The 27,790-nt window shown below is 48.8% G+C and overlaps 2 protein-coding genes across 3 annotated transcripts in view; one reads left to right on the top strand and one right to left on the bottom strand.

Annotated features, from left to right (window-relative positions):
* vps52 (VPS52 subunit of GARP complex) overlaps nt 1-26,160 on the top strand; it is a 33,127-nt gene extending 6,967 nt beyond the window's left edge. For both annotated transcript variants that reach the window (XM_048519858.2, XM_059639429.1), the window contains exons 4-20: nt 3,015-3,090; nt 3,657-3,724; nt 4,394-4,569; nt 6,494-6,644; nt 7,125-7,225; nt 7,729-7,861; nt 8,310-8,367; nt 9,631-9,764; nt 13,070-13,225; nt 14,804-14,922; nt 17,226-17,349; nt 19,035-19,130; nt 22,387-22,494; nt 23,495-23,560; nt 23,786-23,897; nt 25,304-25,422; nt 25,771-26,160. In XM_048519858.2, coding sequence (XP_048375815.2) covers nt 3,015-3,090; nt 3,657-3,724; nt 4,394-4,569; nt 6,494-6,644; nt 7,125-7,225; nt 7,729-7,861; nt 8,310-8,367; nt 9,631-9,764; nt 13,070-13,225; nt 14,804-14,922; nt 17,226-17,349; nt 19,035-19,130; nt 22,387-22,494; nt 23,495-23,560; nt 23,786-23,897; nt 25,304-25,422; nt 25,771-25,917 — 1,944 coding nt within the window. In that variant the 3' untranslated portion in view covers nt 25,918-26,160. The remainder of the gene's footprint in view (nt 1-3,014; nt 3,091-3,656; nt 3,725-4,393; nt 4,570-6,493; nt 6,645-7,124; nt 7,226-7,728; nt 7,862-8,309; nt 8,368-9,630; nt 9,765-13,069; nt 13,226-14,803; nt 14,923-17,225; nt 17,350-19,034; nt 19,131-22,386; nt 22,495-23,494; nt 23,561-23,785; nt 23,898-25,303; nt 25,423-25,770) is intronic.
* Nucleotides 1-27,790, bottom strand: part of gpank1 (G patch domain and ankyrin repeats 1) — a 261,542-nt gene that overhangs the window by 14,575 nt on the left and 219,177 nt on the right. The window lies entirely within an intron of this gene.

Raw genomic sequence — 27,790 nt, forward strand, 5'->3', positions numbered from 1 at the left:
TAAATTCCATCTGAGATGTGACCTTTTTACTAGTCCTTTTATGTCCTGTTAGAGTCACTCAGTATCTTCTAAATATCTCCAAAACATCTTCAGGATTGGTAGTGAGTTTTGAGAAGATTTGTAGCTCGGGTTGAAGTTCTGGATGTGAGTTTGCTCACTGAGCTGGAAGGTTAGTTTTCAGACGTTTTCGTCACCATTCTGGGTAACATCATCAGTGAGCCTCCGACGAAGCGCTGGTGTTATGTCCCGCTTTCTATTTATGAATATATATAAATAGAAAGCGGGACATAACACCAGCGCTCCGTCGGAGGCTCACTGATGATGTTACCTAGAATGGTGATGAAAACGTCTGAAAACTAACCTTCCAGCTCAGCGAACAAACTCACATCCACATCTTCAGGATTGGTGTTATGGAGATAAATTTTGAAATAACGCTCTGCTCCAAGACACGGGGACAAAGAAAGTACGTGCAGGAGTAGACCATTTGGCCCTTCAAGCCTGCACTACCATTCAGTGCGATCGTGGCTGACCATGCGATCTCAGTATCCCGTTCCAGCCCTCTACCCATACCCCTTGATCCCTTCAGCCACGAGGGTCATGTCCAGCTCCTGCTTAAGTGGATGCAATGAACTAGCCCCAACAGCTTCCTGTGGGAGACAGTTCCACAGGTTCACAACTCGGAGTGAAAGGAATTCTTCCTCATCTCAGTCCTGAATGGCCTACCCCTTATACTTACACTGTGACAAAAATCATTTATTTACGTCAAAAAAAACTCCAGCACTGACAGTTGGAGAAATTTTTATTAAGCCCCCAACAGAGAAGGATGGGGGTTCAGTTGGCATGTAATGGAGGGACAGGGACAGCCCCAGCAGGTTTGTCAAATACATTGTCCCTTATAACAGATCATTCCCTCCCATTAAAACTTTGCACTTATTTGTGACCTTTGTAATGTTTACAATACACCACAACGAAGACTGATACAAAATGTTGACTCAAATTCTCTGCCATTTTCCTGTTCCTGTTATTAATTCCTCCATCATGTCCTCTGAGGAATGCATGCTTAACTTTGCTTAAGCACACCCAACAGCAGGTTCAAGAACAGCTTCCTCCCTGCCATTATTAGACCAATGAACGGACTCTCTATTCTCAAATAATGTCAATTTTGTTAATGTTGTTATCAGGGAAACATAGAAGATAGGAGCAGGAGGAGGCCATTCGGCCCTTCCGGCCTGCACCGCCATTCATCATGACTATAGCTGATCATCCAACTGAACAGCCACATCCTGCTTTCTCCCAATAACCTTCAATCCCATTTGCCCCAATTCTATATCTAGCCACCTCTTGAATACACTCAATATTTTGGCATCAACTGTTTTCTGTGGTAATGAATTCCACAGGCTCACCACTCTTTGGGTGAAGAAATTGTCTCTTCATCTCCACCTAAGTGGTCTACCCTGAATCCTCAGACTGTGATCCCTTGTTCTGGACACATCCACCATCGGGAACATCCTCACTGCATCTACCCTGTCCAGTCCTGTTAGAATTTTATAAGTGTCTATGAGATCACCCCTCATTTGTCTGAACTCCAATTCTAACCTACTCAATCTGTCCTCATATGTGAGACCTGCCATCCCCAGAATCAGCCTGGTAAACCTTCGCGGCTCTCGCTCGAGAGCAAGAGCATTCTTACTTGGAAAAGAAGACCAAAACTGCACACAATATTCTAGGTGTGACCTCACCAAGGCCCTGTATGGCGTTGGGATTGTACTCATTAGAGTTTAGAAGGTTGAGGGGAGATCTAATAGAAACTTACAAGATAATGTATGGCTTAGAAGGGGTGGACGCTAGGAAGTTGTTTCCGTTAGGCGGGGAGACTAGGACCCGTCGGCACAGCCTTAAAATTAGAGGGCATAAATTTAAAACTGAAATGCGGAGACATTTCTTCAGCCAGAGAGTGGTGGGCTTGTGGAATTCATTGCCACGGAGTGCAGTGGAGGCCTGGACGTTAAATGCCTTCAAGGCAGAGATCGACAAATTCTTGATCTCAGAAGGAATCAAGGGCTACGGGGAGAGTACAGGAAAGTGGAGTTGAAATGCCCATCAGCCATGATTTAAATTGCAGAGTGGACTCGATGGGCCGAATGGCCTTACTTCCACTCCTATGTCTTATGGTCTTATGTATAACTGCAACAACACACCCCTGCTCCTGTACTCGAAACCTCTCACAACGAAGGCCAACAGACCATTTGCCGCCTTTACCACAGCTGCACCGGCATGCACACCTTCAGCGACTGGTGCACAAGGGCATCTTCCGCCCCATTATTACTTCCTCAGTCCTATCCTCCCAGGATCGCACACTTAATTCAGCCACTCTCCTAAATACCTGTTGAAGCTCTTGCTGTCTATTTTTATGTTTCTAGCTAGTTCACTTCCATCATTAATTTGGGGGCAGGTGGGGTGCAGAACTGGGTGTGAATGTTAGAATGTACATTCCTCCGCAGTGGAGAAGCTGGTCTTTCGGTCCATTGAATCTGTGCTGACCCTCTTGAGGGCATCCCAAACAGACCCACCCCCTCTACTCTATCCCTATACCCTGTACTTCCCACGGCCAATGTACCCTAACCTGCACACCTTAGGACTGTGGGAGGAAACCGGAGCACCCACGGGGAGAATGTGCAATCTCCCCACAGACAGTCGCCTGAGGGTGGGATCAAACCCGTGAGGCAGCAGTGCTAACCACTGAGCTACCGTGCCATCCCCTAATGGAGAGTAATCAGGACGTGGAGGTGTTCATTCCTCCAAGGATATGGTCAGAAGCAAGGAATCACGGTATAGTTTGCACTGTTTTAATTTAGTTAATTTTATCAGCCCTGTCTGAGGCTGTAATTTATAAATAATGACTCCAAATGGGCTGTGCGGTTTGTTCTCACTCAGGGCAGGAAATGTTGTTTTTAAACTGCAGCAAAGATTTATCTGCGGTGGGACTAATCTGAATGTTAACACTGTCTTTACAGGGTGTGGATCTGAGGCACTACTCCAAGCAGGTTGAGACAGAACTGCAGCACATCGAGCATGCCTCCATTAAGGACTGTATCCTTTTGCTGACATGAACTCTCTGCCTCGCCCCCCCCCCCGTGTCCCAACATGATCTTCCTGAATTCACCCCCCTCCCCACCAAACAACCCAACAGCCAGTACCCCTCCAAGGAGATGGGGGTGTTGGGAGGTTTTGATTGAAGAAGTCACGGCACACATTGTGAATGGCTGGGTCGGGGTTCCAGGCTTTGGGGATGCCCCAATCGTACTTTGCTCCTTCCTTAAAGCCCGATATAGTAGCATCGGGTTATGGCTGAGGAGGTGGGCAGCCTGCAGAGTGAAAGCTGTCTGTCTTATCGCTGTTTCTGTGCTGTGATCCTTGAATAACAGTCTCTGAGACGCAGGCCACGTTAGCAGCTGCTGACCACGTCGTCCCTGCAGCGAAGCTGGGAGACATCAGCTTGTCTGGTCGCGAAGGATTGAAACTTACCCTGTGCCTGCGCTGACATTACCAATTCCCTCTTCGGGGTCAGTGACGTAGTTTTTGCATTGGCCAGCTGAAAGCTTCGCGATTTTCCCTGGGTTTTTCCGAACGTTGTTTTCCTGAACATCTGGCTGTAGACATTAAGGAAAGTCGGAACATTGCCAACCTCCACAATCAGATCACAGCCTGTGACACTATCCTGGAGGTAGGGAGATTCTTAAACAGGTGCCTTTTGGTTTACATTTCTCGCCACTTAACTTCAACCCTCTGGTAGTGTGTAATCAATTTATTTAAATAGAAGTCTGCCCCCTGGTTTCGCTTGTGTAATCCTTCAAGTGATGGCTTCTGATACCTAGTCATAGAGTCACACAGCACAGAAATAAACCCTTCGGCCCAACCAGTCCATGCCGACCAAAATCCCACCAACGTAAGCTAGTCCCACCTGCCTCCTCCCGGCCCATATCCCTCCAAGCCTTTCACATTCACGTACTTACCCAAATATCTTTTAAACATTGTAACTGTGCCCACACTTCTTACTCTAAAAGTTCATTCCACACACAAACCACCCTCTGTTTATTTTAAAACAACACTGTCCCCATGTCTTTTGTTTTAAACCTTGCTTCTCTCACCTTAAAAATATGCCCCCTTTGCTTTTCACCTTCTCCGTGCCCCTCATGACCTGGTGAGCGTGAGAGTCCTCGTTCTGATTTTCTGAAGCTGCAGGTGTTGCTGGTTTTGAGAGTGTTTTGTGGGGTGTTTCTTTTTTGTCTGAAGATGGCTTTGTTTCTCAATGGGGTTGAGGGGGAACTGTCCCTCCCTGTCGAAGGGCTGTTACCCCAGTTTCAGTCTGAAATGCCCTGCGTTGTTTCCGCAGCGGATGGAGCAGATGCTCAGCATGTTCCAGTGTGATCTCAGCAGTATCAGCTCCGAGATCCAGACCCTGCAAGAGCAGTCCATCACCATGAACATCAAGCTGAAGAATCGTCAGTCTGTGCGCAGTGAGTTGAGCCAACTGGTCGATGAGCTCGTCATCCCAAACTCCATGATCACGTGAGTCATTACCCCTGTTACAAGCCTTTTCTTTTGTTTTTTCAACACTGTTTCCTTTCTCTGTCAGTATTGTTGGACCCGTGTCTCTGAGTTACAGGAGTGCTTAAGGAAACGAGGTAGGATTGAGATGGAGAGAAATGTCTGTCACCTGTTGAGTGGGGAGTCTGCGGAATTCACTAACGCAGAAAACAATTAAGACTAAAACGTTGAAGGAGTTAGATATAAAAATATAGTTAAAGATGGTGTTCTTAGGACTAAAGGGGTCAAGGGGTGTGGGGGAGCAAGTAGGACAGGAGGCTTGAGTCGGATTTTCAGCCATGATCATATTGAATGCTATCGCAGGCTTGAAGTGCCGAACAGCCTGCTCCTCCCTGTTTTCATTGTTAGGGGTTCTGGCTTCGAGTTGCACTTCCACATAAAGTTGACTGCATCCGACCCACTTCTCCGTCACCCCACTTCTCCTGTCCCGAGGTTTCCCAACAGTTCTCCCACTTCTAACGACTCTCTGTACCTGCCCTGGGCTTGGACAAGGTGAACCAAAACTGGTTCCTTTGGGAGGTTGTAGACAGAACTCCCCCCTTTTCTCCAGCTGTTTCCAGCACTCATTCTTGAATGTGTCTCTCTGTGTGGGTTGCAGGGTGTGAGGATGTTTCCCCCTGGTGGGTTAGCCTTGAACCGGGGGCACTGTCCTGGGATAAACACAGGCCATTTAGGACCAAGATGAGGAACTTTTTTTATTTGGAAAGGGGAGGGCGGGGTTCCTTGGAGCTGCCTGCGCCATAAACTGTAAGCGTGCAGGATCGAGACAGAAACCGATAGATGTTTTGCCATTATGAGTTATGGGGATACCGAGGAGTAATGGCAGCCAAGCTCTGTTTGAGTGCCAGTCTAGACTGATAGGCTGATTGGCCTACTCCTGCTCCTGTTTCTGAATGGATTATCGACCCAGGGTGGACGTGTCAGGTTGTGGGGAGAAGACTGGAGAATGGCACAGAGTGAATCGCTCCTTGGAAAGGCAAGTGTGGATGGGCTGAATGGCCTCCTCATGTTCTGTAATGGGATTCTGTGCAGGGAATGAGTGATGCTGCCTGCCCTGTGTGACACTGCCTGGCAGACTGACCCACCCAGGTGAGCATCCACCACATCTCCACATGGAGACACTCTGTGAGTTTGTACAGTGATGGGAGCTCAGCCGGATGTGAATTTGGGATCACACTTAGCGCTGTTGGTTCGCTATTGACCTCAGTGTAACATTGAGCAGCCATAAGATGCAGCAACAGAAGGAAATCATTTGGCCCTTCGAGTTCTGCTCCTCCATTCAGGGAGACCACGGCTGATCTGATCATTCTCAACTCCACTTTCCTGCCTTTTTCCATAACCCTTGATTCCCTTCCTGATTAAACATCTCGCTGTCTCAGCCTTGAATATACTGAACGACCCAGCCCCAACAGCCCTCTGCAGTGAAGAATTCCACAGATTTACTCCCCTCGGAGATAAGAAATTCCTCCCCCCCCACTCCATTTTCAATGGGTGACCCTTCGTTCTGTGCTGATGCCCCCCCCCCACCCCCACCCCGGTCCTAAACTCTGGCACACAAGGAGGGAAACGTCCTCTCCGTGTCTCCCTAAAAATCTTGTACATTTCAATGACCTCACCTTTCATTCTTCTAAATGCCAACGAATACAGGCTCAGCCTCTCCTCAGCCCCTCCATCCCCATGATCAGCCAACTGAAAACATACGCGTGCGCACGCACAGACGCGTGCATGTGTACACACTCGCACAGGCACGCGCGCACAGACATGCAAGCGTGTACACACTCGTGCAGGCGCGCACACGTGTATACACTCGCACATGCGCGCGCACACTCATCAGTTCCTGTATCTTTCGAAAGCTGGTGGTCTCTGACTGTGTGTTCTATTTCAGTACCATTTTGGAGACACCAGTAACTGAGCAGCAGTTTCTGGAGCAGCTCCATGAACTCAATAACAAGATCAATTATGTGAAGGAGCAGTCCTTTAAGGAAACGCTGGCTTGTTCGGACGTACAGGACACCCTCGACCGGCTGAAGATTAAGGTAACGGTGTTGCAGATTGGCCCTTCAGCATGAACTGTACAGGGAAGTGTTTTGTAGTTTGGCGAAGTACAGTCTGTGCTGTGTTTAACTTGCCCCTTGCTTATGTTGTACCTCAAAGGTTGGGCGTCACTTGCAGCTTGTCAGTGTGATGCTGCGCAGATCTGCAGGAAATCATCCAATGGTTCAGGCACAAAGAGGCCATTTGGCCCATCCTACCAGTGCTAGCTGCCTGACGGAGCAATTGACCTGGAACCGCAGTCAGGCTCCCCCATGTCCCGGTATGAATCCAAAGAACTTAGTTAAAACATACTGTCCCGCCCAGCCAGCTCCTTCATTTTTATTGTCAGTCAGCATTTGACAGAAGATTTATACTAATTTGAAGGTGGTATTTGGGAAGATAGCTGCGTTTGATGTGGGGGGAGAGGGATGAGGGAATCGGCTCTACCAGCTGAAAAGTATGAATTATTCTGATTTGTTCAGGCTGTTTCGAAGATCCGGGAATATATTCTGCAGAAGATCTACTCCTTCCGGAAGCCAATGACCAACTACCAGGTTCCACAGAATGCACTCCTCAAATACAGGTTAGCAAGCTCCCAGCAGTGAGCGCTGTACTCTGTTCTCACACACAGCACATGGGAGTGGCTGGGTCAGTGTCTGTTTTACCGGCAAGAATAAAACTAAATACTAGACCTGACAGGTCGTCCTCTGTCTCTTTCTTTTTCGCACGCTCTCTCTCTCTCTCTCTTTCTCTTTTTCACTTCCACTCTCTCTCTTTTTCACTTTCTCTCTCTCTCCGCACTCTCTTTTTCACACTCTTTCGCTCTTTCTTTTTCGCGCTCTCTTTTCACACTCTTTTTTTGCTCTCTTTTTCGCGCTCTCTCTCTCTCTCTCTCTCTCTCTCTCTCTCTCTCTCTCTCTCTCTCTCTCTTTCTCTCCCTCTCTCCTTTTCTCACTGGCTCCTTCCACCCACCATCCCTTTCTTACCCCACCAGGTTTACAAACTGAGTGGGTCAGTTGAATTACCGCTGACCAGCCTGCATCCTCCTACGGGCGCTCATCACCAGTCGCGGTCACTCTCTTACAGGTTTTTCTATCAGTTTCTGCTGGCGAACGAGCGACACGTGGCCAAGGAGATCCGAGACGAGTATGTTGACACAATGAGTAAAATCTACTTCTCCTACTTCAAGTCGTACACCAGCCGGCTGATGAAAGTTCAGGTCAGGTGCTCTGCCGCGTGGCGCCCGGTATTTATCGTCACTTCCTAGAACATAGAACATTATAGCACAGTACAGGCCCTTCGGCCCTCAATGTTGTGCCGACCTGTCATACCGATCTCAAGCCCATCTAACCTACGCTATTCCACGTACATCCATATGCTTGTCCAATGACGACTTAAATGTACCTAAAGTTGGCGAATCTACTACCGTTGCAGGCAAAGCGTTCCATTCCCTTACTACTCTCAGAATGCCGAGTGTTACCCACTCCCAGCTCGAGCCTGTATGAGGGCGGCCTACTGGTTTCTCGGGAGTGCGGGATGGGCGAGCGTGTGAGGCGGGGAAGGTTCTGTGTGAATGTGACCCTCGGGTAACTGAGTGTAGTGATGGGGAAGGAGGAGCCGTTTTGAGATTAATGTAGCCACACTGCTGTCTCTCTATCCCGCTGTAGTATGAAGAGGTGGCTGACAAAGATGACCTGATGGGTGTCGAGGACACTGCAAAGAAAGATATCCTTTCTCAAAGATAAGGCTGTGCTGTTACTGTCTGGGGTTAGTTTAATGACCATGAGTGTGAGCAATTACAAGCCCAAGCCTGCCTGGTATGACTGAATGTCGAAGGGACATCCACAGCATGTGTACATAACAATCCAGCATATTGATCAGTGTGGCCTTGTCCATCTAGAATTGTTAGGGTTTCTGTTTCTCCTACCCTAACAGGCAGAGAGTTCCAGGTCCCCGGTGGTGGGGTGGGGAGAATGTGAAAAGGATTTCTTCTCATGTCCCCCTCTAAACCTCCTGCCCCTCACCTTCAATCGCTACCCCCTGGTTATTGATCCCTGCACAAGGGGAGATGTTCCTTCCTGTCCACCCTGTCTATGCCCTTCACCATTTGATACATCTCAATCATGTCTCAACCTCCTGTGCTCCAAGGAAAACAGCTCCGGTCTGTCCATCCCTGAAACTCTCCAGCCCAGGGCAAGCATCCTGGTAATGTTCCCTCTGACCCCTCTCCAGTGCGATCATGTACCCCTCCTCCCCCCACAGTGCTCCAGGTGTGGCCCTCGAACCCTCTCACTATGAAGGCCACCGTACCATTTGCCACCTTCCCAGCCTGCTGGTTAACCTCAGCGACACCCGGGTCTCACTACACCCCCAATCCATCGCCGTTTCCGACAATGATCCACCTTCCTGTTTTTTTGCTAAACCTCATATTTATCCACATTCTACCTCCACTCCTCTCCCTCAAAAGCACATGAAACTCTCCTGGTTTAACAAAGAAATGTCAAAGGTGCCTGCAAAATAATTCTAAATTTATTAAAGCACATTTAGCGTAATAACTGACGATTGAGCTTGACTTTTCCCTCTGTCTGAGTGTAACCAGTGAGCTTTTTCACTGAGGTGGGCGGGGGGGGGGGGGGGGGGGGGTTGGTGGGTGCGGGTGCAGAGTTGCTTATTGAACAGAAACAATTATAACTGAGAGGTGAACCATGAGCCATTGGGCTAATGGTTGTACAAGTCTCCAAAATGCACTTGCAAAGTCTACATACATCCCCACCTCCCAGCCAGTGTCTATCCCGCCATTGGGACAGTTTCAGGCGAGCCAGTCGTGTTCCCTGTATTTACAGTACCTACAAAAGGTGCTTCCTAAGGCCCTATCGGGACATCCAGTGGTCTGAAACGGGCCATACAAAAACTGCAGTCTGATTAATTTTACAAGCGATGGGAGCCCAGCAGGGTCGATGTGTCTCTTACCCCCTTAACTCTGTCCAAGCTTTTTCTCCAAACCATCGTTGAAGAATCGCAACACCATTTTTACGCTGGGGAACCGCGGCAACGTTATTTCGTCGTCAGAACTAGAAGCACCAATCATTGTGCCTCACGCTGCTCAGAAGAGTGACACCCGGGTAAGCATGTTTCACCTCAGTTGAGGGGATTGGAGTGAGCCACAACGTGCCCCCAGCTTCTTGAGGCAGGACCTATGTTAGCCACTAACCTCCTTCTCTGCCTTCGTCACCAGACCGAGGAGTAAAGAATGAGAGGCTTTTCTTTTCCCCCCAGCGTCATCAAACAGAGCATGATTTAATTGTCAGGAACATAATAGGAGCAGGACTAGATTGTACAGTCTGCTCTACTTTTCAGTGTGATCATGGCTGGCCCACGCCTTACGTGTAAGTTAGTCCGAGTTCTATAGTTAATCTGTGATCTCTCTGTGGCAGCACGGAATCAATGGACCGAATGACCTAATCTTATGGTCCAAGGGGAGTTTGCGCTTCCCACTGCCGCGAGAGGCTACCAACATCATCAAAGACCCCTCCCACCCTGGGAATGCTCTCCTACCACCTCTTCCATCAGGCTGAGGATACAGAAGCTTGAACACACGAACCAGCAGGTTCAGGAACAGCTTCTTCCCGGCTGAATGGACCTCTCTCATTTCAGTCTCATGTGGATTTTGCTTTGTGCGCTTCCTGTGCAGTGTAACCCTGTCCACCTCACACTGTCTACACACCCTCTGATCTGTATGTCTTTGTTCGCTGTGATCTTCCTGTGCTGCTTGCAAAACAAAACTTTTCACTGTACTTTGGTACATGCAACCACAGTAAATTAAATCAAAATTGAAGGGTTGATGCCGAAGATCACCCATGATCGTACTGAATAGCAGAGCAATTTCAATGGGATAAAAACCATTAGAAGCAGCCCATTCAGCCCATTGAGTCTGCTCTGTCAATTGATAAGATCGTAGCAGATCTCATCATCCTCCCCTCCACTTTCCTTCCTTTCCCCCCCATCAACCTTGATTTCCTGATTAAAAATCTCCATTGCAGCCTCGAATGTGCTTAATGACTCAGTCCCGATAGCCTGGCATGGGTCCATTTTCAGAGAGATCTCTTTCTTAGCTTTAAGTACACTCAGCAATACAGCATCCCTCCGCTTGAAGACATTCTCCTCCTCCTCAGACTCACATGATTGGCCCCTTTTCCTGAAAACGTGCCCTCACGGTGCAGGTTTCCCAACCCCAGGGAAGCAAGCACTCTGTAGTTACCCTATCAAACTCCCTCAAGCTCCTTTTGCTTCAATTAATTTTTTTTTCTTTATTCATTCACGGGATGAGGGCATCGGTGGCCAGGCAGCATTTACAGCCCATCCCTCATTGACCCAAAGGGCAGATAAGAGTCAACCACGTTGCTGTGGTTCTGGAGTCACATATAGGCCAGACCCGGTAAGGATTCCTTCCCTAAAGGACATGAGTGAACCAGGTGGGTTTTTCCTGACAATCAGCAACGGATTCATGGTCCTCATTAGATTCTTAATTCCAGACATTTTATTGAATTCAAATTCCACCATCTGCCGTGGCGGGATTCGAACCCAGGTCCCCGGATTAGCAGTCCAGTGATAATACCACTAGGCCATCACCATCCCTTCAATGAGATCATTACATATTCCTCTCCACTTCAGGGCACATTGACCCAATTTATTCATCCTGTCCTCGCGTGTTCTGCAATGTGAACCTAGAACGGTACAGCACAGGACAGGCCCTTTGGGCCACAATGTTGAACTGAACTTTTACCCTAATCCTAAGGCCTGTCTAACCTCCACCCCTACCTTCTTCTATCATCCACATGTCTGTCTAACAGCTACTTAAATGCCCCCAGTGAGGCCAACTCCTTTACCCTCTCCGGCAATGCATTCCACGCCCACACCTCTTCCTGAGTAAAAAAATTGACGTCTCCCCTATAGCTACCTCCACTCACATTAAAACTGTGCCCCCTCGTAACAGCTACCTCCACCTGAGGAAAACGTCTCTGGCAAATGTGTGTGCTAAATATGTTATAGCTGAGGGTTTGGTGGGTGGATGCAAGTCAGTTCTGTGAAGGTTTTTATTTAAAACCAGTCAGATGGTCATTTGAACAGTAACCTCAATGCACCAGTTCCAAGATGGCCCCTGATAACGGCCAGGGACCTGGGAGAGCCCTTGTCCTGTTAATGGGTTCATGTTTCGGCTGCTTGGTTTATGGCGAAACATGGACACATTAATGCAAGAAGTTTAGTTTTGACTTTGGGGCAGAAAGTTCAGCGTCTCAGTTCAAAAGAGTCCAGGCTTCAGTCCAGCCACTCAGGGAATCAGGGCAGTTTGGGGGAAGCACTATCCTAACTGAAAACATTTTTAATGTAGAGCTCCGAAACCAGGAAAGCTTGTTTCAGAGGCTTCACATAGAGAACCTTTAGGACACCACATTCATGAAAGGTTGATATCATCAAATTTTGAAAGGAATCATCAAATTTTCTCTACATTCCAAAGCAAAGAAATTGGGAAGATTGCATTTGAGTAAAGATTTTTCTCTGGAATTCAGACTCTGTAAAGGGATAGTTCCGGGGAGTGGAGTGAGAACTTTATTTTGGTATTTGTTTGCGTGGCCATCTTTTTGATTTTGTTTTTAGAGCTAGAAAGCACAAACAGATAATTTGCCTGCCCTCAGGTGGATGTGCAAGATCCCATAGCAGTATTACGAAGCAGGATAAAGTTACCTATCCCTCATTGGGCCTAGTGAACATTGCTGTGGGATCTTGCTGTGCATCAGTTGGCAGTTGTGTTCCTGCATTACGACAATGTCTTCACTTCAGAAGTACTGCCTTGGTTGATTTGAGATGCCCCTGATTGGGAGCAGTGCTGTCTAAGTGTAAATATATTTTAGCTTTGTTTATTCCCTCTGTGGAACAAACCTGTGTTCTCTCATTAGAGAGTGCCTCCATCTTCGTGTGAAGCTGTACCAGTAAATAGCCACCACATTAACCATCTGTAAGAGTTTTTCACTCTATACTCTCTGATGTCCAGTGTTACCATCATTGCCCCTGAGTGCCAAATAAAAGTGAGTTTTGTGTTGTAGCTCCATGGTTTGTTAGAAATCGATAAGAATTTCGGAACTGATTGTAACTTTTGTCAAGAAGCTCCCTAGGATGGAGCTAGTTGAAAACTAGTTCTTTCAAGGCTCAAGAGTTCCACCTCACTGCCCCTGCTTTAGTTTTGTTTTACAACGTCTAACACATTTCTAAAGTGTTTTTGCTGATTTGCTGCATTACAGATGTGCCAAAAAATGTGCGAAGTTTTATTACTGAAAAGCTCAGAGGACATTAGTCTAAGGCAATGTATTTGTCATCAGTTTCTCCAATAATCACTAACTAGCTGCTGATGTGTCCACCTTTCATTCTTCAGTATCCCTTTGAGAGTCTGTTCCGTAGTCAGCACTACGCACTTCTCGATAACAGCTGCCGCGAGTATCTCTTTCTGTGTGACTTCTTCATGGTGACTGGGAACTCTGCACAGGATCTCTTCAACGCCATCATGGGGAAGACCCTCACCATGTTCTTGGTAATTTAAAACTGTCTGAACAAGTCTCTGGTCTCCCAGATAATCCATGTGTTTGTTTTTATAAGGTGAGATTGTTCTACCTTACAGAGGGGAGTCCGCTTGACCCTCTTGCCTACATTGGGTCTCTGAAGTGTAACCAATCACTACAACTCCCCCCCCCCCACCCCTCACCTGCCCCAAAATATTGTTTCCCCAATTACCTTCACACCGTTTATTGAGCCTGGCTCCACATGGAATACATAACAAAGCTGTTTGAGCTCTACCTTTCTGTACCATCATGGTCAATCACACCTTGGGTTCAACTCCACTTTTTCTGCCATTCCCCTTAACCCTTCAACCTGTTACTGATTAACCATCTGCATCCTGCTTCATTTTACTCAGTGTGCCAGTCATCATTGTGCTGGGGATTCACTGCTCTTTGAATGAAGTAATTTCTCCTCATCTCTGTTTTAAATCTGTCGCCCCTTTTCCTAAAACTATGACCTCTCCTTCCAGATTGCCCCTCAAGGGGAAACATCCTCGCTCTGCGTCCACTTTCTCAGTCCCCCTTCAGCATCTTCTATCCCTCAATTAGATCTCCCCTCAATCTTCTAAACTCCTGGGAGTGTCAGCTTAATCTGCTCTGCGTCTCTTCGTAAGACAAACCCCTCATCTCTGAAATGAATCGTGTGTCCCTCCTCTGAACTACCTCCAATACAACGACATCTCCCCTCGCGTAACAAGAGCAAAACTGTACACAATGCTCCGGGTGCAGTCTCACTGATGCCTTGCACAGTTGCCTGTCCCTAATTGCTGAGAGGGCAGGTAAGAGTCTACCACATTTCTGTGCTTCAGGAGTCATGTGTAGAGACTGGGTAAGGATGGCAGGTTCCTTCCCTGAGGGTCATCAGTGAACGAGATGGGATTTTCCAACAGTTGGCTGTTGGATGGTCCCCATTAGTCTAGTTTTGTTTTTGAGGTTTTACATTCAGTCTCACAGAGCGAGGGGGTGGCGAAGTAGCATTGAACCCACATCCCCAGTACATCAGCCTTGGATCCTAGATTACCGTGCAGTGACATTATCGCCAGCTCCCCAAAGCCTACTAATCAGGAAACTATCATCAGCTGTTACAAAATCCCATCTGGTTCACTAATGTCCTTTAGGGAAGGAAACTGCCATCCTTACCTGGTCTGGGCCTACATGTGACTCCAGGCCCACCGCAATGTGGCTGACTCTTAACTGCCCCTGGGGCAATTAGGGATGGATAAACAATGCTGGCCGAGCCAGAAATTTCCATGAACAAAATGTTTTATTTAAAAAAGCAAGTTGTGGTAAAAAGAACTTTGGATATCTGAGTGGAGCTTGAGCAACAAATATAACTCAGAAATCCCACCCTGAACGTGGCTTTCTTGTACGTTGCTATTCTGTGTCTCTGTGTGTCTGTCTCTGTGTGTGTGTCTGTCTGCCTGTGTGTGTGTGCGTCCTCGGCAGTTCACAGGCTCAGTGTTCCTGCCTGCCTTCCTGTTAGGTTCAGCACTTACAGAATGCCCCCACCCCTGCCTTTTGAATTGGTGCCTGTAAAGAATTTCTTGTTTCAGAAACACGTGCACACCTACATAGCAGATTGCTTCGACAGCATTGCGGTCTTTCTGTCCATTCACATCATTCTCCGCTTCAAGACCATCATGGCCAAGAGGAACGTGCCAGCTGTGGATAAGTGAGTCATTTAGTAGCTGATGCATTTAGACAGGCAGACCAAGGGGTCCAGTCCAGATCCAGGCTTTCTGGCTGGAAAGGAATTGTACTCTCCGAACCTTCGAGAATTGCGTGTCAGCTCGGAAACGTTATTCAGCTCGCTGTCCAGTAGGATTCTCGTTCTGTTTTACTTTAGCCCTTCCACTGTTGCTGAGTGTCCTTTATGAGGGGCCTTGAGGTAACCCACACTGCTGTGTAAGTCACCGTGATGCAGTGCCTAGCAGCTTGCATTTGTATAGCACCCGTCATAATCATGTCCCCAGGCACTTTTCAGGAGAACTTATTGATTTCGGAGTAGATCTGTAGCTCGGGTTGTGGGTGTTGAGGTTGGTTGGCACGCCCAGCTGGTTTGTTGTTCCACAGACTCTTGTAACATCTTTAGTGCAGCCTCCAATGAAACCTCGGTGTGTATTCCCGCCTGGTCCACTGCGACGGATTGCCTCACTTCTGGGTTTCCTCCTTGGTGGAATATATATGGGGTCGAGTTCAATGTGTTTATTAATAGCCTGCTCCGTGAATGCCAGGCTTCCAGGAATTCTTGTGCCAGTCCCAGGATCTTGGTGTCGTCCCAGTTGAAGTCATGGTTCTCCTTGTTTCCCCCAGGCACCACCACAGTAGCAGGTGGAATGTAAATTCGGGTCATGCCCCAGGATTACAGAATGATGGTACCATCATCACTCCCAGCGATCTCTTCGGGTTCATTAATGCACTTTAGGGAGGGGAGATCTGCCATCCTAACCCGGCCTGGACTACACATGGCATCAGACCTACAGCCCTAACTGGCCTCTGAAATGGCTGAGTGAGTCACCCAGGCAATTAGGGCTTTCTTTTGGACTAGACCAAACTCCCTCAAAGTATATTAAGATAGTCTAGACCTTAACTTTTTTTTCTTGTTTTGAAGGCAAGTGCCAGGAGTTGCTTTCCAGGTACAATTTGTTTGGTCACAGTACTATGCGGTAAAACCTACTTTATCCATCTGCTGTAGTTAAAATACAACAAAAGAAGGAAGGAATTGGAATAACTTAGCTCAAGTGGGAAAAGAAAATAATAGATTATTTAAATACCAAACAGAAACTGTTCCAGTGTAGTAACATCCCATAAACACACCCTGGTCCAAAGGTAAATTCGGTAAAATGGATTGTCTGACCTTGTAACCTCTAGTCCCAGGGGAAAAATGTGAAGAAAAATGTGAGAGAAAGGAGCAGGGGGAGATGTACTGCAACTTCCAAACCCAGCCGCTCTGAAAAACGAAAAATCCAGGGTTCTGTGGGAGCTTGACCCCACTCAGCCAGGCAGCATTTATTGTTCTGACTTTTAAATGAGGATGTCCCCATGGTCTCACTTTATTGGATTCAGATAGACAGCTCCCCACATCTGTCTTTAAACCTCCTTTCAAAAACAAAACCAGGACAAAATACACCTCTTAAACCATTCGTATTGTCATGGATGGACAATAAATACTAATCTTACCATGACACCACGCGCACACACATCGCTTTGGGCCATACAAAGAGCCGCTGATATCCGCGTGAAGGGTCACAAAAGCTGGGAAGTGAGGGGTAGCCATCGCAGGGTCACTGCTGGGAAAGGACTTAGAGCCAAAGAACAACAAGGGCCTGGAAACTGTTCACCTGATATGCACCAATCATGCATAGCAAAGAATACCACAGTTGCCGTTTGCACAGTGTGGGAATAAAATTTAAAATTAGAGATGCTTAGCAGGTGAGGGCACATATCTCAAAGAATCATTAGAATTCCTACAGTGCAGATAGAGGCCATTCAGCCCTTCACGTCTGCACTGCTCCTCTGAAGAGCATCCCACCCAGACCCACCGCTCCACCCTATCCCTGTAACCCTGCATTTCCTGTGGCTAACCCACCCAGCCTGCTCATCCCTGGCACAATGGAGTAATTTAGCACGGCCAATCCCACCCTAACCTGCACATCCTTGGACCGTGGGAGGAACCGATGCATCCAGAGGAAACCCACGCAGACACGGGGAGAATGTGCAAACTCCACAGACAGTCGCCCGAGGGTGGAATCGAACCCGGGACCCTGGTGCTGTGAGGCAGCAGTGCTAAACTCTGAGCCACTGTGCTGCCCACAATCTACCTTTGGGACTAGAGATGGTCTGCATCCCATCCTGATACCGAAAAAAAACTTCCGCACTGTTTAGCTGCTAGTCTGTGTTTTCTTCCTTCCAAAACAGCCTGACCGTTATTTTCTGAGGGCAGTTTGTTTGATTAATGGCATGTGCCACCCTCAGGTACTGGGAAACCCTGCTGGAAATTCTCTGGCCCAGGTTCGAACACATCCTGGAGTTGAACATTCAGAGCATCCGCAACACGGACCCCCAGAAGCTGGGAGCTCTTGATACTCGGCCACACTACGTGAGTGTAGAGCGCCTGTTCCTGTGTGGCATCTGTTTTAGAAACCATGACCTTCCGATTGTCTATCTTGTCAGCAATACGACAGTCAGCTATGAAGGATGCAGTTCTGGGGGTAACCAGCTCACTCCGATCCTTTCAACTCTACCTGGAACATAGCACAGTACAGGCCCTTCGGCCCATGATGTTGTGCTGAACTTTTAGCCTAATCCTAAAGCCTATCTAACCTCCACCCCTACCTTATACTGTCATCCATATGCCTATCTAATAGCTGCTTAAATGCCCCTAATGAGGCTGACTCCACTCCCCTCTCCGGCAATGCATTCCACGCCCCGACCACTCTCTGAGTAAAGAACCTACCTCTGACGTCTCCCCTATATCTACCTTCACTCACTTTAAAACTATGCCCCCTTGTAATAGCTACCTCCACCCCAGGAAAAAGTCTCTGGCTGTCCCCTCTATCTATACCTCTGATCATTTTATACACCTCTATCAAGTCACCTCTCATCCTTTGTCGTTCTAAAGAGGAAAGCCCCAGCTCTCTCAATCTTTCCTCCATTCCAGGCAACATCCTGATAAATCTCCTCTGCACCTTTTCCAACACTTCCACATCTTTCCTGTAATGAGGCGACCAGAACTGGACACAATACCCCAGATGTGGCTGAACCGGGGTTTTGTATAGCTATATCTTCTCTCTGAGTGGCGATTGGGTTCGGTGATGGATACTTTTGCAGTTAAGTATTTTCCTGCTGTTAAAGGACTTTGTACAATGTACGGAGGGGTGCTTCACCCTGGACAATACAGCTCGCTCATTCCTCCAGAGCTCAGGCCCTTGCTGTTGGGCTCAGGTGGGGAGCTGAGACAATTGGAAGGAAGGGTCGTGTAGTACCACTGACCCTGGGTCCTTCTGACTGCCACTGAACAACACTGTGAGCTCCTTGACATCCCTGTCGTGCCGTGCCCCCGTAGCCTCCTGCAGGCTCCCCAGTCCCTGTTTTCCTTCTGTTTGGCTGGTGGGAACTGATGCCAGGCTCCCTCTTTGTTCTTCCCTGGTGGACAGACTGTGGCCACTGCAGGGCTCTTACTGGCCTTTACAGCAGATGCCAAGGACAGTATGATTCCAGCTTCAACACCAGCCCCGTGCGTATTTTACCCCCAGGGTGTCAGTGTCTCGGCCCGGGCCCAGCATTTACTGCCCCGTCCCTGGTTGCCCCCTTGAGAAGGTGGGGGTGAGCTGCCCCCTTGAACTGCTGCAGTCCATGTGCTGTGGGTTGACCCACAATGTCCCTTAGGAAGGGAATTCCAGGATTCTGACCCAGCGACACTGAAGGAACGGGGATATATTTCCAAGTCAGGATGGTGAGGGGCTCGGAGGGGAACTTGCAGGGGGCTGGCGTTCCCATGTATCTGCTGCCCCTGTCCTTCTGGATGGAAGTGGGTCGTGGGTTTGGAAGGTGCTACCTGAGGGTCTTTGGTGAATCTCTGCAGAGCATCTTGTAGATGGTACACACTGCTGCGACTGAGCGTCGGTGTGGGGGGCGCGGAGAGAGTGAGATGTTTGTGGATGTGGTGCCAATCGAGCGGGGGCTGCTTTGTCCTGGAGGAGGAGGTTGTGAGACCTGTACCCACCCAGGGGGGGTAGTACTGTGCCCTAGTGAACTATAATAACCTGATTTTGCTGGTTTCAGGTAACAAGAAGATATGCCGAGTTTTCTTCAGCAATCGTAAGCATTAATGAAACGCATCCCAATGAGAAGACCCACAGCCTGCTTGGACAGTTACAGGTCAGCTTATCGGTCTGGGGTAGCGACACCTTCCACCAGAAAACTGTTGCCGATTCGCAGTTTATGGCAGGATTGTGAATGAGATGGCGTGTGTCTGTCTGTTCACAGTTCCGTGTGAAATAATGCTGAAGATAAACTCCTTCACGTTAAGTTAATAATTTCCACCTCCCGTTGTATTTATTTGCCAGTTGCTGCTTATTGGGCTTTTTGCAGAGAGAAACAGGGCCTCGCAAACCACAGTATCGTGTTAGCACCCATTAGTTGCAATTCCAGAAGGGAATTAAGTTCCTGGTTGACTGTGGGAGGTGTGTCGGTGGGTGTGAGGGAGCATGGTACAGGGAGGTAGTAAATTGGCTCCCTTCCCCACTCGGTTGTTGGCAGTAAGGTAAACTTGTACAGGATTCAATCCCCTCAGGGTGTCTTTATCCCAGGCCCCACTCAAAGGAGCCAATTTAACCAAGAATTGAAAGGATTGAGGTTAGTCAGAAGGAGGTGTTATCAATTCTAGAAGGTGTGAAGGTAGATGAATGCCCTGGGCCGGATGGGATTTTTCCGAGGATTGTCTGGGAAGTTAGGAAGGAGGTGGCGGAGCCTTTGGCCTTGAGCTTTGAGTCCTCATTGTCTACAGGTTTAGTACCAGAGGACTGGAGGGTTGCAAATATTGTGCCCCTGTTCAAGAAGGGCAGTAGGGATGAGCCTTACGTAAGGAAAAGTTTTGGAAAGGATTATAAGAGATAGGATTTATAATCATCCAGCAAGCAACAATTTGATTGGAGATAGTCAGCATGGATTCGTCAAGGGCAGGTCGTGTCTCACAAACCTCACTGAGCTTTTTGAGAAGGTGACCAAGCTTGTGGATGAGGGTAGGGCAGTTGACGTGGTGTACATGGACTTCAGTAAAGTCTTTTTGATAAGTTTCCCCATGGTAGGCTATTGGAGAAAATACAGAGGCATGGGATTGAGGGAGATTTAGCAGTTTGGATTAGAAACCGGCTTTCTGTAAGAAGGCAATGAGTGGTGGTTGATGGAAAATATTCAGCCTGGAGTCCAGTTACTAGTGGTGTGCCTCAAGGATCTGTTTTGGGACCACTGCTGTTTGTCATTTTTATAAATGACTTGGACGCAGGCATAGATGGATGGGTTAGTAAGTTTGCAGATGACACTAAAGTCGGTGGAGTGGTGGACAGTGTGGAAGAATGTTGCAGGTTGCAGGGAGACTTGGATAAACTGCAGAATTGAGCTGAGACGTGGCAAATAGAGTTTAATACGGATAAATGTGAGGTGATTCACTTTGGGAGGAATAATAGGAAGGCAGAATACAGGGTCAACGGAAAGATTCTTGGTAGTGTGGACGTGCAGAGGGATCTTGGTGCCCATGTACATAGATCCCTGAAAGTTGCCACCCAGGTTGATAGTGCTGTTAAGAAGGCATACGGTGTATTAGGTTTTGTTGGCAGAGGGATTGAGTTCCAGAGCCGTGATGTCATGCTGCAACTGTACAAAACGCTAATGCGGCCTCATTTGGAATATTGCGTGCAGTTCTGGTCGCCCCATTACAGAAAGGATGTGGAAGCATTGGAAAAGGTGCAGAGGAGATTTACCAGGATGTTGCCTGGTCTGGAGAGCAGGCCCTATGAAGAAAGGCTGAGGGACTTGGGTCTGTTCTCATTGGAGAGAAGGAGGCTAAGAGGGGATTTACTAGAGCCATACAAGATGATCAGAGGATTAGATAGGGTGGACAGTGAGAGTCTTTTTCCAAGGATGATGACGTCAGCTTGTACAAGGGGGCATAGCTACAAATTGAGGGGTGACAGACTTGAGACAGATGTCAGAGGCAGGTTCTTTACTCAGAGAGTGGTAAGGGTGTGGAACGCCCTGCCTGCCAATGTAGTTAACTCAGCCACATTAGGGGCATTTAAACAGTCCTTGGACAAGCATATGGATGATGATGGGATTGTGTAGGAGGAGGGGCTTAGATTAGTTCACAGGTCGGTGCAACATCGAGGGCCGAAGGGCCTGTTCTGCGCTGTATTGTTCTATGTTCTAACCATCTTCCTTGAATTACTGAAGAGCAAAATGATTAATGTACTGAGTACAAGAAGGAACAGTAATGCAACAGAGTAAAGAGCGAATCCAAAAAAAGATAAAAGGAATAAAAGGGTGAAGTGGTCACTGTCTGAATAATTTGTGAAGTCCACGAAAGGTGGTGCTGTAGTTGTCGAAAGGCGCACCCAGCAGTATTGACATCAGCAGTTGATTTCATAATTCTCTGATTTGTAGATTGATTGATTCATTGAAATTCTTTCGTCTTCATTCCTTTGGAACTGGCTGGTAGTACTCAGTGAGAGAGAATCTTTTTTTCTGCTTTACTTGCAGTACAGGGGTGTTTAAAGTAGGCCATTAAAATTGTGACACCTCCCCCCCCCAAACCCCACCACACTCACTCATTCTTTTACACTCTTCCTCCCTCCCTCCCGTGCTCCCTCCCACGCTCCGTCTCTCCCTCCCTCCTGCCCTCACGCTGACTCTGACTCACACACAGTGGGACATCTGGCCAGTGACACACACTATCTAGTCTTGCAGGTAGTAGGAACTGCAAATGCTGGAGAAATCTGAGATAACACGGTGTAGAGCTGGATGAACACAGCAGGCGAAGCAGCATCAGAGGAGCAGGAAGACTGACGTTTCGGGTTTTGACCCTTCTTCAGAAATGGGGGAGGGGAAGGAGGTTCTGAAATAAATAGGGAGAGAGGGGGAGGCGGATAGAAGATGGATAAAGGAGAAGATAGGTGGAGAGGAGACAGACAGGTCAAAGAGGCGGGGATGGAGCCAGTAGAGGTGAGTGTAGTTCGGGAGGTAGGGAGGGGATAGGTCAATCCAGGGGGGGACTGACAGGTCAAGGGGATGGGATGAGGTTAGTAGGAAGGAAATGGAGGGTGGAGCTTGAGGTGGGAGGAGGGGATAGGCGAGAGGAAGAACAGGTTAGGGAGGCAGGGACAAGCTGGCCTGGTTTCGGGATGCGGTGGGGGAGGGGAGATTTTGAAGCTTGGGTTAAAAGTCACCGCAAGACCATTTTCTCTTGTCTGCTCCTGGACAGCCAGTCAGACGTGAGTTGCCTTTCTGAAGTGAGTCACCCCTATCTTTAGCCATGTATTATAGTCTGTCCCCAGTTTGAATAAGCACAGAGTGATGGTCTGGGGCGTACAGCTGACCACACAGAGCTGGCTGAAGTGACAGGCCTCTATCTCTCATCCAGGTGGAGGTGGAGAACTTTGTCCTGCGCATGGCAGCTGAGTTTGCATCGCGTCGAGAGCAGCTCATATTCCTCATCAACAACTATGACATGATGCTCGGCGTTTTAATGGTGAGGATTTCTGCACACTGGGTAGCGGGGGAGTGCCTGTGATGGCAGGGCTGGCGGGTGGAGCACAGACCGGATGGGTTAGGACTACATTCAGTCGGGTTATAGAAGAACAAATGGGGGAGTCTTATAAAATTCTAACAGGCCTACACTGGGTCAACACAGACAGGACGTCCCCGATGACCAAAGAGACCAGAACCAAGGGCTCACAGTTTTAAGGGTGCAGGGAAATGTCTTCACCCAGAGAGCGGGGAGCCTGTGGAACTCTCTCTCTGTCACAGAACGTGGCTGAGGTCGAAACGGTGAATGTGTTCAAGGAGAAAGTAAGTGTGGATCAACGGGGATGGGGGAGAAAGCGGGAACAGGAGTTAGATGGTCAGACATGATTATGTCGACTGGTACAGTAGGCTTGAAGGGCTGAAGGGCCTCCTGTTTTTCTGTGGTTAGCACAGCGGGTCAGAAACCCGGGATAAAGTATGGCACCTTTCCGTCCCTTTTCATTGATGAGTGGTGCTGAGCTGAGGCTAGGGGTTTGGCGGGGTAGAGATGGGGAGGAGAGGTGACACAGTTGGAAAGGGGCTCTGTTTTCAGTCACATCCCAGAACTGACTGGTCCAGGATTAAACGGTGGGACATGCGTCCGTTTGCAGGTTTTCCGCAGTTCTGAGGCAGTGGGTTCTGAGAGAGCTGGGTTGAGGCCTGACTGTAACTGAAGCTGTGACAGTGGGAGTTTAAATCCAAGGGTCCCCAGCCCCATTGTGAGTGTGAGCATCCCACCCCAACAGCAAGCTGAGGGCGGGGTCGGGTTGGGCTGGGGGAGACAGTCGGTTTGTTTATATTTCAGGCAGGTTGGCGAGGGGATCCGTGGTCAGTGATATGCAATAACCCCTGGGGAATGTGGGATCCTGCTCGTCAGTGGGATTTTCTCTCTCTCTCTCTGTCTGATGGCCCGGATGGCTCCACCGTGTCCGTTTCTCATCTCGGGAACTGATCTCCTTTTTCAGGAGCGGGCTGCAGACGACAGCAAGGAGGTGGAGAGTTTCCAGCAGCTGCTCACAGCCAGGACGCAGGTCAGTGTGGCTCCGGGATTTTCCCTGTTCAGACCCTTCGCCATCCGCCTGAAGGTACAGGGATGTGCGCTTCAACATCGCGAAGCGTGAACCAACAACAGCTTAGTGTCAAGGCTGATGCTTTGTGGGCGGCTGTTCGGCCTGCAGGGTTTTCTAAACTGGGGATTAAGGTTGTTACTATTATTATTGCTTTTTATTTATTAATCTCAGTCTGTTCCTCTCCAGGAGTTTATTGAAGAGATCCTATCGCCTCCGTTTGGTGGGATGATTGCGTTTGTGAAGGAAGCAGAGGTTCTCATTGAAAAGGGCCAGCTGGAGAAACTGAAAGCAGAGGAAGGTGAGGGTCATACATGCAGCTATACCCGTGTCAGAAAAGCCACCAGCCTCCCGGAGGCTGGGGCAGGCTGCCCAGAGCCTCTTGCTGACAGCACCGAGGGCGCAGGGTCGCTGCTGTCTGAATATTTCTACCCAGGGGAGTTGTGGTTTAGATTGAGAGCAGGGCGCTTGTGCTGGAGCTGTACAGGAGTTTGGTTACTCAGGTCTTGTGCACAGTTCTGGCTCTCCATGCCCCAGGGAGCATTGCCACCGGGGAGGGTTCACCAGGATGTTGTCTGCGATCAGCATTTCCGAGACGGAGCGAGGCTGGATAAGCTTGTGTTGTTTTCCTTGCAGCAGAGAAGGCTCGGGACGGGGGGTTTGGGGCCCCTAAGGAAGGATGTGCTGGCCTTGGAGGCGGTTCTGGAAGAGGTTTACACGCATGATCCCGGGGCCGAAGGGTTTGTCACATGAGGAGTGGGTGAGGACTCTGGGTCTGTACTCAGTGAAGTTTAGAAGGATAAGGAGGAGAACTGATTGAAACCTACAGAACACTGAGGCCTAGATAGAGCAGATGTGGAGACGATGTTGCCATGAGTAGGAGAGACTGGGACCCGAGGGAACAGATTCAGGGTGAAGGGATAACCCTTTAGAACTGAAATAAGGAGGAATTTCTTCAGCCAGAGGGTGGGTCTCTGTCGCAGGGGACTGTGGAGGCCACGTCATTGAATGTACAGTCTCGATTGCTGAGTGGGTTAAGGGTTACAGGGAACAGGCAGGAGAACGGGCTTGAGAAACATACAGCCATGGTGGAGCAGTCTCTATGGGCCGAATGGCCTAATTCTGCTTCTGTGTGTTATTGGAGGGACCTGATAGAGGTGTGTGAGATTGAGGGGCATGGACAGGGCGGATAGAAAGCAGCTGTTCCCCTTATTTGAAGGGTCCAGAACAAGAGTGAGGAGTGGGGTACAGAGAATCCTGCAGGGAGCAGGTTATCCCCAGAGGAGATGAGACCCCTGAGACAGTTTGTATTTGACAGGGGGAGTGTGACGAGGGTTATCGTTAATGAGGAGTTCGATTGATTAACAGGAGAAGATTGCACCCATTCGTGAGGTCAGTGATGACAGCTTTCTCCATTTTAAATTTGGCTGTGAGCATAAGGATGAGGGTGAATTTTCCGACAGTTTTATGAGCACATCACTTGCTTGTAGAGGGAACCTGTTCCAAACTTTAACGCTAAAGTTCAGGAAATGTTAGAGGGAGAGGCACGTCTGATACCCCTGGAGAGGCTGAAGCAGGAGAGTCTTTTAGTCAGGTTCTCTTGTCCATGGAGCTATGTGTCTGTCTGTACGTGTGTCCGTGACTAATTTGTACAGAAACACTGCTTTCTGTTTTCTCTCTCTCTCGCTTGCGCTCGCACCGTGCCAGGCCGGGTGGTGCAACTTGTGCGAGGATTTGCTGGAACCTGGAAGCAGGCAGTTGAGAATCTCAGTCAAGACGTCATGAGGTCTTTCACCAACTTCAAGAACGGGACTGGGATCATCCAGGTACAGCCGGGATCTGACTGTGTGCGTTACGCTGTGAGGTTTGTTCCCTCTGTGTGACTGCTGATCCTGAATGGGTTTCTCTTAACTCCCCACATACATACGGGGGTGGGGGGGGCGCAGAATGTTGGGATAGAGGGGTGCGGCCTGCAGACACAGGATCATTCACATGTCTCTCTGTGTTGGTACTGAGCTCTGAAACTCCGAGGGGGAGTGTGTGTGTGCGCGCGTCAGACAGGTACCAGTGAATCCAACTTGTGTCTGTGTGTCGGCAGCGAATGGTGTCGAGTGCACTAGAGTCTAAACGTCACGTCAGTCAGGAGGTAATTTGTTTTAACTTGTGACTTTCAGGGAGCTCTGACCCAGCTGATCCAGTACTACCACCGATTCCACAAGGTGCTCTCCCAACCTCCTTTCAGGAATCTCCCTGTGCGTTCCGACCTTATCAACATCCATCACCTCATGGTCGAGGTGAAGAAACACAAGCCCAGCTTCTAACTGGCCAGCTGTCTCTCTCTGGCTGCGCGCAGGGCAGCTACAGTCCATCCTGAGGAGCGAGCGATGATGACGATGCTGCTGTCACAGAGTAGAGACAGTGCAAAACTCAGCAACGTGTGGCAGCTGAATGGCTCCGATCTTAACCTGCAGCTGCACGACTTCAGCAAGTTCAGAGATTTAAACTACTTCATCTCCACGATAACTGGAATGTTAGTATACCGGGGATGAACATGCAGGGGATGGGTGGGCTGTAAATAGGGGTGGGGGCTTGGGGGTTGTGTAAGTCGGGGTTGGGATGATTTCAGGACGAGGGTGGGATTGGATCTGAAGTGAGAAGGAAGGAAGGAAGGAAGGTATGCGTGTTGCATTGTTCCAGGAATGTGGCATTGCGCTAATCACAGAATTAAACCATTGGATCTGAATCTTGTTGATGTTGGTGACTGAGTGGACAGTGTACGTCATTCAGTGGAATGCAGTCGAGGGAGATATTACAAGCAGCTGGTCTCCACTTGTGCACAAACATCAGCTATCCGGTGTTGCTCGTTTAAATCGGGAGGTTTTACAGGTTTCTGTGAATTACGGATTTCATTACCTCACGAGACCAACACTCTTTTAAAAATCTGGTCTAAACTCCCAGGTCACTGTAAAAGTGAGCCCCCACCCCTCAGTAACACATCCCCAAGACCCTATATTCACCATTGCCAGACATGGACCTCTCCTATTCCCTCCCCAAACACCCCCACAGCCATAACACAATTACACCCCCACATTTACCACCTCCCATCCCCGCAAATCCCTGGCCCAATACCCCCCCCCCCTCCGTACCAACCACCCAATATCCCTGCTATTCCCACCCAGCATACTCTCCAGTTCTTTCCTTTGTTTGCCGTGTTTGTAGCATGATGGAAAATTCTAATCTCAATGTGAAATGTCAACATATTCATAGCATCCCTTCGGTGCAGGAGAAGAAAGACTATTCAGCCCATTGGGACATCCCACCCAGACCCACCACTACCAAGTCCCTATAGCCCTGCATTCCCCACGGCCAATCCCACCCTAACCTGCACATCCCTGGGCACTACGGGACAATTTAGCACGGCCAATCCACCCTAACCTGCACATCCCTGGGCACTACGGGACAATTTAGCACGGCCAATCCACCCTAACCTGCACATCCCTGGGCACTACGGGACAATTTAGCACGGCCAATCCACCCTAACCTGCACGTCCTGGGGCACTACGGGACAATTTAGCACGGCCAACCCACCCTAACCTGCACATCCCTGGGCACTACGGGACAATTCATCACGGCCAATCCACCCTAACCCGCACATCCCTGGGCACTACGGGACAATTTAGCACGGCCAATCCACCCTAACCTGCACATCCCTGGGCACTACAGGACAATTCATCACGGCCAATCCACCGTAACCCCCACATCCCTGGGCTCAATGGGTAATTTAGCACGGCCAATCCCACCCTAACCTGGTCTGTGGGAGGAAACCCACGTAGACATGGGGAGAACTCCACACAGATAGTGACCCGAGGCTGGAATTGAACCCACGTCCCTAGCGCCATGAGGCAGCTGTGTGCACCACTGTGTTGCTCTGTATTTGAGCTGAGCTCCAGGTGATTACCAAAGCATCTGGTCTGGTATTATGGAGAGGTGATGGCCTAGTGGTATTATTGCTGGACTGTTAATCCAGAGACCCAGACAATGTTCTGGGCACCTGGGTTCGAATCTCACCAATTCAATAAGTATCTACAATTAAGAGTCTAACAATAACTGTGAATCCATTGCCAATTATCAGGAAAAACCCATCTGCGTCACCAATGTCCTTTAGGGAAGGAAACTGCCATCCTTACCTGGGCT

This window comes from Stegostoma tigrinum, chromosome 34 (genome assembly GCF_030684315.1).
Source record: "Stegostoma tigrinum isolate sSteTig4 chromosome 34, sSteTig4.hap1, whole genome shotgun sequence".
NCBI classification, from domain to species: domain Eukaryota; kingdom Metazoa; phylum Chordata; class Chondrichthyes; order Orectolobiformes; family Stegostomatidae; genus Stegostoma; species Stegostoma tigrinum.